Source organism: Rhinolophus hipposideros (genome assembly GCF_964194185.1).
Source record: "Rhinolophus hipposideros genome assembly, chromosome: 20".
Lineage (NCBI taxonomy): Eukaryota > Metazoa > Chordata > Mammalia > Chiroptera > Rhinolophidae > Rhinolophus > Rhinolophus hipposideros.
The window spans coordinates 42,584,229-42,600,134 of record NC_138066.1 but is presented as its reverse complement, the minus strand read 5'-3'; the positions used below and the strand labels follow the sequence as shown (position 1 = coordinate 42,600,134).

The 15,906-nt window shown below is 41.8% G+C and overlaps 1 protein-coding gene across 1 annotated transcript in view; it reads left to right on the top strand.

The window, feature by feature from the left end:
* PRKCA (protein kinase C alpha) overlaps window positions 1-15,906 on the top strand; it is a 378,844-nt gene that overhangs the window by 140,872 nt on the left and 222,066 nt on the right. Inside the window, exon 3 of the mRNA XM_081027731.1 lies at window positions 13,891-13,973. Coding sequence (XP_080883857.1) covers window positions 13,891-13,973 — 83 coding nt within the window. The remainder of the gene's footprint in view (window positions 1-13,890; window positions 13,974-15,906) is intronic.

The following is a 15,906-nucleotide window of genomic DNA, read 5'->3' as shown; positions in this document are numbered from 1 at the left end:
TTCTAAGTTTTTGATATTATGTGTAACGCTATTCTGAACATCTGTGTGCCACACATTTTTATGCATATCTCTGATCATTTTCTTTGAATTAATTGCCAAGTGTGGAATTGCTAATATGCAAAACCAAAAGATTTTAAGCAGATAACAATGAGAGGTTATTATCCTTTTTTTTTTTGCTTTGTTTTTTTTGGTTCTTGTGCTTGTGTCAGTCATCGTCCTTAAGCATTTCTGAGTTCTGTTTTCTAGTTTCTATAGACACCCAAGATTAAGCACCCAGCACCGTAACTCATAGAAGTTTATTAAGTAAATACCGTGTTTCCCCGAAAATAAGACCTAAGCAGAAAATAAGCCCTAGCATGATTTTTCAGGATAACATCCCCTGAGCATAAGCCCTAATACGTCTTTGGGAGCAAAAATTAATATAAGACCCGGTCTTATTTTGGGGGAAGCATGGTACCTGTAGACTTACAAAATAATACAAGTTTAATTCTAAATATGTAATAAAACTACTTTTTTTTATGATGATGATTCAGAAATCATTTCAGGATCTTGTCATTTGTTACCATGAACATTCTCTTTAAAGTTATATTTTTAGTTACTCAATGCGTTAATGGTTTAAAAAAATAGAGAATATACATGAACAAACAGAAATAAAAGTAAAATTAAATTTTCCTAACGCAGTCCCTTTACCACTTTGGTCGATCTCCTTAGCAGACACTTCCCCAGTCAAAACCTACATGGACACCTTTTTAAAATTAGTAAATAGCTCTGTATCATTATTGTCAAACGTAAGTTTTCTGAAGCCTTGTATCTAAGTGTAGATGAAAAGCGGTTTCGTCTTAAAATTCTGAGTAACAATTCATATTAATAACTTACCTTGCTTTACATTTTCTGACATGCGATTTGGAAGTGCATGTGTTTTGTAAGGTTTTGTAAGGTTGATGTTTGCATTGTTTCTCTGCTCTCTGCGTCCTTATTTGTGCGAAAACTTTCCTAGTTCCTTTGTGTTGAGTCTTTCCCCAGTTGCTGTTACCCAAAGGACTTGGAATCCCTTAGATACCTTTAAATTTCCTTTTTGGAAATTTCTGGACTCATTGCTTTGTATATAATTATGTTGTGTTCCACATCCCTGATGCTTCATTAGTTCCCAACATACTCGATAAAAGAGAGGTAATTAGGGTATGATGGCTTCTTTTGAATTGTTGTCCAAGATAAGCGGAGGGAAATGCTGCGTGGGTAAAAATTTACATAATAATGCGAACAGATTTTTGTCGCCTCAACTCTGTGTAATCTCAAGAAAATGAAAGCATTTTATTTCTGGAAACTTTCTGCATGTATTCGTCTCTAAGAATTAAAAATGACCACTGCATGTAGTGGCCCTCTAATTGCAGAATTAACGTTGCACCACACTGACTTCTATTATGCCCTGCGTTTGTAACTAAATGGTAGCATTCTTCATTCAGTTCTGAGACAGTTTCCATCCCAATTCCAACACTGATTGAAATCATAGCCTAAGAGGACAGTAAGTATGAAACACTTCCCTGGATTTACCCACAGGAGCTTTGGAATTATGTGGCTAAAGCAAAACAAAGAAATTAGAAAGCACTGGATGCAGAAATGAAGTGTTTACTACAACATTTGAAACAACTTCATACTTTCCTTCTGTGACCCATGACCAAAAGTAATATTTTCTGGGTTGATATGAATCACATTCCTTTTCATTAGTTCTTGATTTTCCTCTGACCTACTTACTACCTGTCTCCGGCGTTTGCATGAGGTGGCCCGTGCCTATTTTCATAATTTTATGTAGAAAAAATGTTACTGCAGAATCATTCACATGCCTGTCCTAACTCGGTGGGGGAAAGCCCCTTGACCTTTTGTCCTTCCTCAGCCTTGGCAACACCTTCATTTCTGCCCCAAATCTGTGAACTTAGGACAGGGATGAGCCCTCCCGAGGTGCTCACAGCCCATTCCCGAAGTCTTGGCTGTACTACTGCATGGTCGTGACATTATCTGTTTGTGACTCTGTTTTCCAAACTAGACTCAGAGCCTCGTTAATCTTGACCTTCACCAGGGCCTCGCACCGTGTCTGGGCTGTACCTATTGCTCAGTAAATAGTTGTTGGCCAGAATTTAACTGAACTGAATGCTTCCTGTCCACTGCCTCTGTTTCTTCACTAGCTGCTCACCTGCCAGCCCCTATATTTTATTTCTCTGTTTTTACCACTACCAAAACCAGGCCACCAGGCCCTGATCTAACAACCTCATCTCAAGTCACCTTCTTCCCGACTTCTTATAAGAGTGACACTATTGAAAACGTCTTCCTTCTTGAGACGCTCCCACCTTTCAGGTTTCAGGGCTTCGGGCTCTCTTCTTGCCTCTCTCCTAGGCCCATCTCTTCTCTTTTGATTTCCCATCTTACCACTCCACACCATCTTTCCAGGAATCACATTCAGGATCTCCACCATCCCTACTCAGGTGGCTTCCCCCATCTCTACTAAGCAGAGGCCCGAAAAGGATCATGCTTTATTAAACCCGATGTCTTTACACGCCTGCTGGCCTTCCTGGCTTTCTACTGGGAGCTCCATAGGTATTTGTGTAAAGAGTGGCCAAATGGAGAAATCATGCAACTTTATTTTGAAATTGGATCAGACAATAAATTATGAAATTATGAATACCAGAAAGATGGGCAAAATTCTTGGCCTTGCTCCTGACCTTCAGCTTGTAACCAAGTGGCTTGCTTACTGAACGAATATATGTGCTAAGGATGTTGACTCTCCGAGAGGCCGCTAGGATATCCAAACTGACTTAATAAAACTGTAGCCTAGGATTAAACAGGAGAAGGATAGAGACAGGGAGTCACGACCTTATTACCCACCCAATCCCCCCAAAAGACTTCCAGTGTGAAAACCACGACAGTGGATTCTTCCTGGAGTCTTCTGATTCTGTCGTCGTCAAACTCTCAGTGATGTTTATTTACTGCCTTTTAAATTAGCAATATCGTTCATGAAGGTGAGTGCTAAAGGTTACTTCTCTAGGCTGTTGGTCTCTTGAGGATTCCAAGTGTTTGTTTTCTGGGTGTTTCTACACTTGTTTGGGAACCTATGTTATCTTACCACTAAAGACCTAGAAAGTATTTTATATAATCAGCAAGCATCATACATTGTCATTGTTATACATTTGATTGCAAATACCAACTAGTATATTAAGCAGGACGTATACAAGAAAAAAAAGCCAATGATTTTAATTTTGGGCTTCTGATTACACTCTGATTACATTCTGATTGAACCGTTTAAGTGTTCTGATTTTATTGAGCTCATTTACAGTCGTGACCAAATGAGTCAATACAGAGGCCCCAGGTATTTTTGAATTTCAGAATTTCCATTTCATAGATGCAATTTAGGTGTAAATAATTTTTTGCTTGTAGTCACCCTTGACATTTGTGGGCTCTTATTTTTCCCTTTGGAAGTGTGAACAGAACCCTAATTTATTAGTTTTTTTAATTGCTCACTGCTGCTTTGTACTGAAGGTACCCTCAGTCTTCATTGGTGACACAGGTAAATTTTATGGGCTCCGAGTGCTGCCCCTTGGAGCTGTAGTGGAAGAATACTTGCTGCTGTTCAGATCACTTAGTTGACATCTGAAGCTGATTTATGTACAAAGCTTTACCTGGACACTTGAGAATTTTGCCTTCTGTTAGCAACCTGGGTTCCATTCAAGAAGTACAGTGTTACTGTTTTCTTGAAAACACACGTGCACGCGCACACATACACACACACACACACCTACCTCTGATTAAAATGTTCATCATTTATGTAATTACATCTGCAACAACCCTATTTCCAAGTAACTTCATGTTCCAAGTTTCTTGGGGTTAGGACTTCAACCTATAATTCAACCCATAACAGTATTTAATGCCTGAAATAATCAGATGACAGACATTTTTATTTGGCAATTCTTCATAGGAGAGCTGGATAGAAATAACTTACACTGAGTGTGTTTCAGAAACTAGCTAGAACGACAACTGTTGCAAGATCATAAATTCTATCACAAGAAAGAATTGTGCGATTTTTCTTGACATATGAGTACTACATAGAAAAACTTGTTTTTCGAGTCTCTGCTCAGGTGTTTCTGACCAACTCCATCAATATTGACATGAGAAAAAGAGTTGGACCACATTTGTAAAAACCCATCTAACTTATTTTTAAATTTTTGATTATGTACGTTTCCAAGTATCTGCAAAAGTAGTGAGAATAGTTAATAATGAAGACTGTATACCCATCTTGCAGCTTCAATAATTGTTGACTGTTACCAATCTTGTTGCATCTCCCCTCTTTCCACCTTTTCTCTGCTGAAGTCTATTAAAGCAAATTGCAGGCATATAATTTCACTTATATAATTTTTAAAGATATATAAATATAGCACGTTATGCTTTGTCACTATTAACATAAGAAAGAGAAAGTTAAAGCTATTCAATAATATTACAAAATATGCTCTGGTTTTTGCAAAAGTAATTAGAGGAGAAAAAAGTGGGACATAAAAGGGGGGTGGAGGACAGGAATAGGGAAGATGGGCGAGATACCTACTCATTTACATGTTTTTCTCCTCAACTAGATTCTGAGCCCCCTAAGGGCAGAAACTGTCTGGGCCACCCCTTTACCTTCTTCCTGCCTTGCAGAGTATGAGGTTATAGTAGGTGCCCAGTAAATATTTGCTCACTAACTGAATGAATAAAAGAAGCAATGATGTTCCCCAAAGCAAGATGTATAGACAAACACAGAAAAACACACACATATTTAGTTATAGAGAGAATAAAGCAAAAAAAAAGAGATGCTCGGCTGCATTGCTGCGTGTACTCTCCAGCACAGAGATGCTCAGCTGCATTGCTGCGTGTACTCTCCAGCACATTTTCTCTGACACGTAGTCCCAGGGTACAGTGAGTGTTTTTACAGCCCTAGTAAGAAATTGGTTTATCACTGCCGAGTACCTGTGGCACAGGCTAGATGGAGGTTTCACCTACACCTCAGGAGCTTCTTCTTTATTTGCATTAAGTGAGCATTGAACCGTGACTCCTAAGTGTTCTGACCACCTTCCAGAAACCACAATTCTGGGAGGAATGAGCTGCAGTTTCTTTTGCCTGCCACTCCGGGGAAGATTCGGGGTGCTGTTAGACAAGTGGCATGCGTTTGCTGAAAGGGGAGAGTACGGTCTCCGGTGTTCATGCCGTGGGCAGACCTGTGTTCTTAGTCGTGAGCTACCGGGGAGCACAGAAACAAGGGCTGCTCCACGCGAGGAAGGAGGGTTAGACTGGAAGCGGGAGAGAGAGAAGGCCAAGGGCACAGGGCAAGAGCCCGGTTCAACCTCCTGAACTCCTTGCACGTCTCTCACAAACCCCAGTTCAAGTCCTTCCAGGCTGAAAACTACAAGACTTCAAAATAATGCAGTGAGAGGGATGTCAACTGTGGACTTTGGGTGATTGCCACGTGTCAGTGTAGGGGCATCCGGTGTGACAGACATCTGGTGAGCGTGTTGACTGAGGGAGGCTGTGCACCTGTGGGGACGAGGAATAGTCTTGGGAAGTCTCGTATCTTCCATGCAATTTTGCTTTGAGCCTAAAACTGCTCTTAAAACAATGGAGTCTTTAAAAAAAATTGCAGAGAGAAATCTGGTATTATGAGCTTGACAAACCCCTGCGTAGAATGTGTGCGATATTTTTTTTAGGGTTGAAATGAGGAAGCCCAAAGTGCACAGCGGGTGGTTCCTATCTGGAGCTCGTATTGCCAAGTTACAATGGCTTTATGCCCTTCGGCATTTGAAGGGAAAGTTAGATTCTTTGGGTGATTTTTTAAATCAGCACAAAAACACTGCAGGATCTGAGCTTAAAAATCAAACCTTCGGATTTCCCTTCAAACACGTTTGCGTGATTTGTCAGACACTTACCTTAAAGGGATTTGGGGGTCGAGGGGGTCTTCCATACAACAGATACGCCTTTATGCTACAGTTACTTAAGATACTAAGATTATGTTATTGTATATTAGTAGTTGGTATCAGAAAAGTCTATTCCATTTCAATTTTGAGTTGAAGAATATGGGAATAAGTTGAAATAGGTAAAGAAGGGAGCCTGTTTAGCAATTACTTCTTGGCATATGTGCTGCTGTCATCTGAATCCATCCAAGTGTGGCTTTGGGACCAGTAATCATCAAAGCTTACCTGAAAATTCTTTCTCCCCCAACCTTCCCTGTAGACTCTAGATCAACCTGACTCTGACCTCTCACCTCCCAGACTGCCTCCTCCTTTCCACCATCAGCCACAAATGTGGGTGTCCCCAGGATCCCTCTTTTTGCCCAGAGTCCTCATTCACCATCTTGCCTTCCACTGTCAACCATGTAGATGCTTCTGAAAATCTGCTCTGCTGTCTCCAGCTGTCTGTTGACCTCTAACCCTGACGTTCCCCTTGCTTGCCCGACACATGTCTGAGAGACCCATCAGCACATTATATTCAACTTGTCTAAAACGGAAACCCCTATTTAAACAACACGAAGAATAGTTTCTCCTCCTTCAGCCAGTATAATTCCTGTGGACAGTTTACCCAGGTTGCATGTCCCCAATGCCAAGTTCGTTCTTTCTTCTTGGTCTCTTCCCTTCATGTCCCACAACTCCCTTTATCATTTTTCCCTTTATCGTTTAGGATTCTTTGCATTGCAAGTACAGAAAACTCAGTTCAAACTGGCATAAACAATAAACAGTGTGTATGATATGATTGTATGTATTTGGAATGTTAAATTCGGTCAGATCTATGAAGGTTTGGGTATATAGGAAGAAAATGAAGAGTTTAAGTGTTATTTGAGGGTTCCCGTAACTGAAAAGTCTGGAGGCGTGTGCCATACCCACACAGAAATCTGCTTTCTTGCTTTCTGTCTGCGTAGTCGCCTGGGCTCAGTTTCACCTTCACACTCCCATCCTGTTTCCAAGATGGTGACACGATTTGCCCAGTTGCTCTGGCTACTCACCTAGGGGCCATCTTTGACTCTCATTTACACGTTATATTCAGTCCCTCAGCTCTTGAAAATGTATCTCAAATCCAGCCCGAGAGGAATGCGGAAAGGAAGCCTCAGTACGACTTGGTGACATTAGAGAAGAGGAAGTTGAAGAAAAGGTTCAGGATGATTCTCCTGGGGAAAGGGAGGAGAGGGGTCCCTGGTCAGAAATGCAAATGCTGGGATTTTTGAAGTAGTTTGTTGGGAGTATGTGCACAAATGCTTGGAAGCAGAAACAGCGTGCTGCCTGAAGAATGGCATTCCTTCTAATATGTGAGAAAGCACATTTATTTGATTTGTTTTCATACAGTTTTATCGTGTATCCCATGAGAAGACTGATTTCATTGTTACAAATCTGAAACCAATAATTTCCTATTAACATGCAAATATAATATAAGCTCCATTTTTCATTACTTTCCCTACAAAGCTGGAAGCAGTTCACTTGCCTTAGAGATTTTCATTTCATTGTATTCTGATGTGACGTTACCTTTCATTAATCCCTTCCAGCTAAGCAGAATTTAATTAAAACCATCTCATATGATGGCAGCCATTTGTGTATTTAAAACAGGAATTCTCGGAAGCTCAGGTACAAGTCTTCCGTTCTAAACAAAGTTGCGCTATTAAATATAGTAGGTTCTTTCTTGATTTGTTACATAATGGCTTTTACCCATTAATTTTGTATAACAATTTTGTACTGTATTTTTGCATACAGTAATACCCCCTTTTACAAGGTGATACATTCCAAGACTCCCCAGTGGATGCCTGAAACCTAAGTACTAAACCCTGTATACAGCGGGTGCCAGAAAAGTGTATACACATTTTAAGAAAGGAAAAACCTATTAAAATGGTAATACTTGATATATACCGATAACAAAAGATAAATACAAGTCACCTTTGACTTCTGCAATTACAAGAGTTACTCAAAGTGGTTACCGTCAGCGTCCAGACACTTCTGATTATGGTGAACTACTGCTTGAGCAACGTTGACCAAAGTGTCCACTTGTATACATTTTTTGGCACCTCCAATATATCATGGTTTTGTTGTGTTTTTATATATATATACCATATATAACTATGATAAAGTTTCTTGTAAATTAGGTACAGTAAGAGATTAACAAAAATAACTAAAAATGGAACAATTATAAAGTTATGTGAATGTATTCTGTCTCTCCCAAAATATCTCATTCTACTGTACTCACCCTTCTTACGGTGATGTAAGATGATAAAATGCCTTAAGTCCAGAACTTTCACCTTTTCACTTAAAGGAAGAACTTTACGGCTTCTCTTTGGCATGTCCAAATTCCAGCATCATTACTCTCATGCTTTGGGCCGTTATCAAGTAAAATAAGGGTTACTTAAACATAAGCACTGTCATACCACGACAGTTGACATAACCAAGATGGCCACTAAGTAACTACCGGGCAGCGGGCATGTACAGCTGGACAAGGGGACAATTTGCATCCAAACAAGCTAGAGCAGGACAAGATACATACAAGATTCCATCATGCTCACTCAGAGCAGTGTGCAATTTAAAACTTACGAGTTATTTATTTCTGGAAATTTTCATGTAATATTTTCAGACCAAGGTTGGCTGCTGGTAACTGAAACCACAGATAAGGAAGGTGGGGGGGGGGGGATACTGTATGTTCCATTTCACATGACTGTAACCTGAATTTTAAATGGTATGAACTTGAGACCTGAAGGTGAAAGGAAATAATTCTTTTAAAGAGAAGTGGAAAATGACACATAAGTGTGCGCTTTTTCCCCTTCAATAAACATGGCAGTCCACGTCAAGTATAAATGGGGGTAATCCCATTATGCATATAGATTAAGTGACAAAGTGTCTCACGGGGAATTGTTGGGTCATATGGTAGTTCTAGGTTTAATTTTTTGAGAAATAGCCATGCTGTTTTCCACGGCAACTATACCATTGTCACCAACGATGTGCAAGGATTCCAGTTTCCCCTCATCTTGCCATCGCTTGTTGTTCTGTTTCCTTTGCTGACAGCCTTCCTCGTGGGTAGGAAGTGGTGAGTGATCACCTGGACACTTTCTCCCATGTGGGCGCCCTGGCTGCACCTCCTTGATTGGTTTGTGATCAGTGTTGTCACCATTGCCTCATGGCAGGATTACAACACACCTAGTTTTTTGAAATTTTTATGAATTATTGAACCAAACCTAGGTGACTGTTATGTGCTCTGTCTCTGACACACGCTTCTGACAGATGGCAGAAACTCTCCTTAGTTTCCATTTCGTTGACTTCCATACATAGGATTAGTGTCCAACATGGATCAATAGATGGACCATTCTCAATTTTAAAGCCAGGAGACATTAAGAGGTGTCATTAGTCCAAGCCTGTGGTCTTCAGTATTCTTGTCGTTTGCTTAGTGTGATCTGTGCGTTTCACATGTCATCCACCACTGTTGGGCAGCAGAAGCGTGTCACATAGAGGATAGGGGAAGGCGATTTTGTGCTTAGCAAATAATTCGGTGAAGATTTACTTTGTGACGTGACTTTAAGCTGCAGGACAGCTTCCTATTTTAATGCATCTCATTTAGTTATACAAGAAGAGGGGCCCTGATGTCTTAGAACATGAGGCTCCCTCACAGAGTCTTGTTGGCTGGCCTGTGCTTGCTTAAGCGAAGGCTTGTTAAAGGGTCAAGAGTCCAGCTCCAAGACAAAGAAGGAATCTACCATGACATATGGCTGCACTTCTTCCAACTGAGTGGCTGCTGTCTTAACCGTCCCTTCCTCCTAGCCAAGGGCAGGCAACTATCAAAAGCCTATTCTGTGACAGCTACCACCTTATCCCTTCTTCCCCCCACCCCCTAATTCCCCTTGCTCCACATAACGTGGTGGGATGAAGACCTTTAAGAGTTCCAAATGAAAAGGATGAAAACAATAGCTCCTGATTTTCGGCCAGAGGAAAGTTGGTGCCATTTATCTCCAGGTCAACCCAATGCACTCATTCTCTTGTTTTATTGAGCCAGTCTTTTCATCATTCAACTACACTAGCAAGACTTCTCAAATGTTTGCATCATATTGTCTTACAAAATACGCATTACTCAATTTAGTTTGGAACTTGAAACCGAAGGCCAAGGCCAGCCATCAGGGATTTTGGAATCTATGGCCCTTGCTTCGTTTTCTGGGACAGTCCTTCCCAGGCAAACGTGGGAGTCAGTGCTGAGCTCCTCATCTCACTGGAGGTGGGGATGAGGGCAGCGGAGGGCTAACCCAGCTTTTCCTCCTTAATTAGTCACCCAGGCAGGACACGTTCTGTTTCTTCTTCCTTTGAAGAGTATCCGTTCTGCATCTTAGCTCTTCGAAGATACACTCATAGAGTCTTTATCATTCAGATAACTCGTGTGTATGAGTTATAGAAACACATGATCCTTCTCTCCACGTCTTATTGAGTGAATCCAGGCACTTCTAACTCTGAGACTTTCATATAAGGTAGGGGACTGCGAAGGCAGGTGAGGAGGAAGTATTTTGGGGCAGGTCTGCCTTTTGCTGCCTTGTAAATTATACAGAGCAGTGAGGTCCTGGTTCGTAGGATAAAATTGGATATGAGATTTTTTTTTTGAGGCATAAAATAAAAATACTTCGGGAGACATAATTGCATTGGTGGATAAATGGGAATAGAAAGGACAGATACAAAAAACAAACTCTCCATCCAGAAAGACTTGATAAATGTGGGTTTTCTTAATGAATGTAAAGATGGATTTAAAAAAAGAGATGAAAGACCCCAAATGTTTGAACAGTATTAAGTAGGGAATCAGAATGTTTACTTTCCCTTCAAAACAACATAAACTATGAGGAGACAATAATGCTCTTGTGACCCTTTCCTGTTAGCAATTTATCCTTCTAATTCCAATGAATGAAAGATGCCTATGCCTGGGGACAGGGCGCAGATGAGATTAATTTGTGCCATCACAGCGGTGCTTTATTATTCACCCGTAGAGAGTATTGCAATGGAGATACTTTTAGCAGAAACACAGTGGGAAGGCCTGATCTGAGGGCTCCTTCCCCGGAGCTGAGTGCTGCCTTTTGCAGTGTTTGGTGCTGCCTGGGGTGGGGACAGAGTCCCAGAGAGCAGTTTCCAGGCTCTTGGCCTCACGTGGAAAGGTGCTGGCTTGGGTAGTTGATGGCCGTCAGCTATAATCAGATGGCCATCAGCTGTGGCTGGGTGGCCATCAGCTGTTACCGGTTAGCCATTGGCCACTAATAGAACGGCCGTGGCTACTCTAGGGGGTTGGTTGGTTGGTAGAGAAGCGAACTGCGGATGCGGCTAGCAAGTGCGGCTAGCAAGTGGATTGTGCATTGCAGATCGTGTGGATCCCATTTCCTGTGTCTCACTCAGCTGCCAGCGAGACTGGGGAGCAGGAAGACCCCTCGTTGGGGTACTCGCAGATGTTTGCTTTTGTGTCTCGATCAGCTGCCATTGAGAGTATAGTGGTATGACTCCCCTATCTATGGCTCCGTGGGTATTCCTTTTTGGCCTCGCCATATTCTTATGTCCACCCTCCAAGAGCGGGACCAGAGACCCTGCATGACACGGGGCAGCCTGGGGGCTCCTTTCTCTGTGACTTCCTGCTTCTGTACCTACCGCACAGGGGGCAGGCCTGGCAGGCAGCAAGCTAGAACCCCTCGCTCAGGGCATCTCTGCTTCTAAGGGGAGGTTCTTTAATAGACCTTCAGTTGTCACATTCCTATGTGTGATTGCCTCACCTGTCCAGCTCTGCCTGCTCAGTGCCAAACCTGCATTTTCTTTTTAAAAAGATGTGCTTTTCCAGTGACACCGTATTATGACCACCTTGAAATGAAGTTATTTAAACAGATACCAATCGTCCCTTATCCTACTTCCCTGACATAGCATACCTACATCTTAGTCCTCTGGGCTTCATGTATATTTATATATATGCTTATTAAAGACATATCTAATTCCTTTTGTCACGTGCCCATTTTCCTGTCACCTGTGTGCAAAATCTTGGTACCTACTCTTATTGTCTCTGCTCCTGTCAATGGACACGGCATAGTGGAAGGAAGGGGTGCTATGGAGTCAAGCAAACCTTAGTATGAATTCTCTCTCCGCTACATACCGGTAGTACTGTGTTTCCCCGAAAATAAGACCTAACCGGAAAATAAGCCCTAGCATGATTTTTCAGGATGCCATCCCCTGAACATAAGCCCTAATGTGTCTTTTGGAGCAAAAGTTAATATAAGACCCGGTCTTATTTTCGGGGGGAAACGGTAGGATAGTGACCTTAAGCAAGACCCTAGGTTGCCTGTTGGTCTATCCATCTGTCCTTTCCTTCCATAAAATGTAGATATTTATTAAGTCGTGTTAGGAGGATTCAATTATATAATGCGTGTGAAAGGACCCATCATAATGACACATATCAGGTTGCTCAGTAAATGGTTTCTGTAGTCAGTTGGCAAGTTCCGTCATTTTCTGCAATTTCTCTGGCATCTATTACTTGCATTTCTTAGCAAACTGGATGATGATGGACAATTACTTTCATTCCTAGACTATACGAAAGGTTTCTAATTGGCCCAGATTTATTCCATTAAATTCTTCCTGTCATGACTATTTGCCCTCCTAGAGCTCTGCTTTTGTATTTGTTACTTATGTTCAAACATTTCCATGGCTGCCAATGCTTATCAAAATATTCAGGATTTCATACTGGCCATTCAAGGCCCTCTAAATACTCCCTTAGTACGAGGCTCAGTACTTGGTCTCTTGGCATCTCAGCTCTCAGCAAACCTGCCGTCCTCTCCCATCCACGGAGATGACTGGCCCTCTGCGATTGGCCTGGTCTACTGACATGTGCTCAGGAAGTTACAGTATCATTGGTGGGAGAAGAAAAGAGTACATGAGCCAAGAATCCAGAAGTTCTAGCCTCCCTTCTGTAGTGAACGAAGACTTGGGTCTTACCCTGTATTTCTGACGGTACATTGCTTTTTAGCATGTTATTATTCAACAAAGAACAATATAATACGTTATGCCCTTTGGAGCTAGACTTCAAGCTTTCGAGGAAGGACTGACTATGTCACCTTTTTTTTTTTTTTTTGTATCCTGCATGTTTTTGTATCCATAAAAATCTCTTAGGGGATTACTTATCAGTCTCTGTAACTAACAATTCTTTTATTGATTCATCTTTAGGATTACATACCAAAACCATGTTGAGCTGGAAAAATATATGCTGTGTAGTGGGTTTGGGTAGATTTGCGGGGACTCTCCCAACCCTTGGCAGCTTCGATGGCAAGCAGGCAGAAACAAGAAGGTGTGAGGGTGGCCCCCAAGCTTTCTTCATTTCAAAGGGCTGTTTTCTGCAGACTGGGTTTCCATCTTAATGAGTTTCTCAAGTTCAAAATTTAGCTGAGCAAGTCGTACAACCCACATTTATGGATACCCATATATTGTTCGTAGTCTTTATAGCTATATGCTTTATTAACTCTGTAATTTACTTCACCCACAAGGTATAATGTTTATGAACACTTATCTGGCAGGTGCATGGTGATGGAGGACAGTGCAAAGTACTTTCAATTTTGATTCCTCGTTTATACCTTACACTCTCTGGCCCTCTCTCCCTCAACTTTAGAGACTAGGAATTACAATTGAGATCTTTTTGGGCCCTGTCAGTGCTGGCATTTTATGATTCCGTTGTCTATGAGTCTAATTAATACCAACTGTTGCCGAGTCTCAAATGAAACGCCTTCTGATCGCTGTTTACAAGATTCTGCCTGTAGTGAAATTAAATTGACTTCTTAGAGTACGTAGCCCTGTTTGGAAAACAAAGCTTGTATATTACATCTAGACTATTCTAATTTCAATTTTCTTTTCTCTCCACCAGTTTGCTGTTTTGTGGTTCACAAGAGGTGCCATGAATTTGTTACTTTTTCTTGTCCGGGTGCAGATAAGGGACCCGACACTGATGTAAGTAGTCTGGAAACTATTATTGGATGTTAATGCGTGTTTCTGAGTTCAATTTTTTTTAATGCCTATACAACTGTTGTTTGTGCCCATACTATTAATGGGAGGACTTATCAATTAGTCTCGTATAACTTTGGCTAGTACTGATGAACAGATCTGTAGTCCTTTTGAGCCCTGGCAGGACCACTTAAGGGTCGGCAGAGAATTTCTTATCAGCTGGTCCACTTCCATCTCCCACTCTGGGCGGCTACGTGGACTAAATCCACCAAATGTATAGGAATAGCTTTTATAAATACAATGCGATTCGTTCCTGAAAGTGCTGACAAAAACTTCACAGTGAACATAAATCACCTTTCAGTTTCTTTCTAACAGTTTATTAACTAATAGGTCCGTCATTGCTTTTGTCCAATGTAACAAACTATCTCTAGTTTGCTTCCTGAAATCCTTGCGGCCTTTTCATTATGGCTTATGAATGCTATTGTTGATTTAAATAATTTAGCATCTGTTTCACTGAGCATATCATCTCTGAAGCTGCCCATGTGTGAACATGTAATTTTGCTTATTTGTCTTCTAATTCTGCCTGTCCCTGTGATGAAGCATCTCTGTTGCAGCACGCGTGTGCCGAAAAACGGGATCAGCAAAGGAGAGTGGGAGTTGGGTGGCATGGGAAGTACCGATATCTAAAATGTATTGGGCGGAAAGAAATCAGGGCTGTTACATGGAAAGTAATATTCTAACTGCAAAAAAAAAAAGAAGAAAAATTATGGGGGAGGCCTGAAGAGTAGGCGTTTCTATTCTGAATAGCTTTCCGGGTGACTGTAGTCACTAATACTTAAATTAGGTGCTTCAAGGGATTCCTACCTTCGGCACTGAGCCCGTCAGGAAACTTGGATTTCACGGTGGCTTTCGCAGTGTAGGCGCGGCTGCATTCTCCCCTTGTCAGGAGAGATGGTGTGTTCACAAGCAGCTCTGAACGATTCAGCTTAGTGTTGTTTTAACACACGTAACGAAGGAACTCACCGTTGGAGTCTTGGTGTGTGGGAACATGCGCGTTTCAGTTGAGATGCTGGTGGAAGCAGCTAGAATGGGTGCCCCGTCTCTGAGCCACCTCAGTCCTGCAAAGACTCACAGAACGTGGGAACCAGAGGGGACCTCAGAGATAATCTAGTTTTAGATCCTCGTGGACCAGGAAGCCCAGTCCATGAGTGCTGAGTGACTTGCCTATGTAGAGAACAACTTCTGAGTGTCATCCACCCCACCCTTTCCATACTCCCCTTCTTTCTGGAATGTTGTCTCCATTTTGGGCATTTTAGGGATTCTAAAAACGTGCAAATGAAGAGCACCAGCTTTTTCTGAGAGTTGAGTGAAGTGTCACGTGCTGATCCCGCCACCTCCCTGCTCATTATTCTCAACCTCATCTTCCGTGTTAGCTTTCTCATTTCTTGTCTGTCTCCTCTCATTTCGGCCCCACCGAGAATGGGGGGGGTAGGGGAATGTGCAAGCAGGCTGCAGGAGTGTCAACAGTTTTTGCCTGATCCTCCTTTTCCTTCCTCCTTCCACCTCTTCATTCTTTTGATTAAATACTCTTTATTGAGTACTTAATCTGGGGGAAGGTAGACATTAAAATACCTCCAATTAAAGTCAGATACAGGTGTTCTGGGTGTGTTTACCTAAGGGTCCTACTGTAGGTAGTCAGAAGGCTTCCCCAAGGAAATGGCATTTAAACCAAGCTCTGAGAATATGTAGGAGATAGATAAACAGGAGTGTGTGTGTGTGTGTGTGTGTATGCATGCGCGCACGCTGGGGCATAAGAAGCCCTGTAGAAGACTGTTTCAGACAAAGGGACGAACATGTGGGAAAGCCTTGGTGGGAGAGGAGTTCAGTGCATCAGAGAACCCAAGAAGGCTGGGGGTCACATGTCTGGCTAAGCATTTGA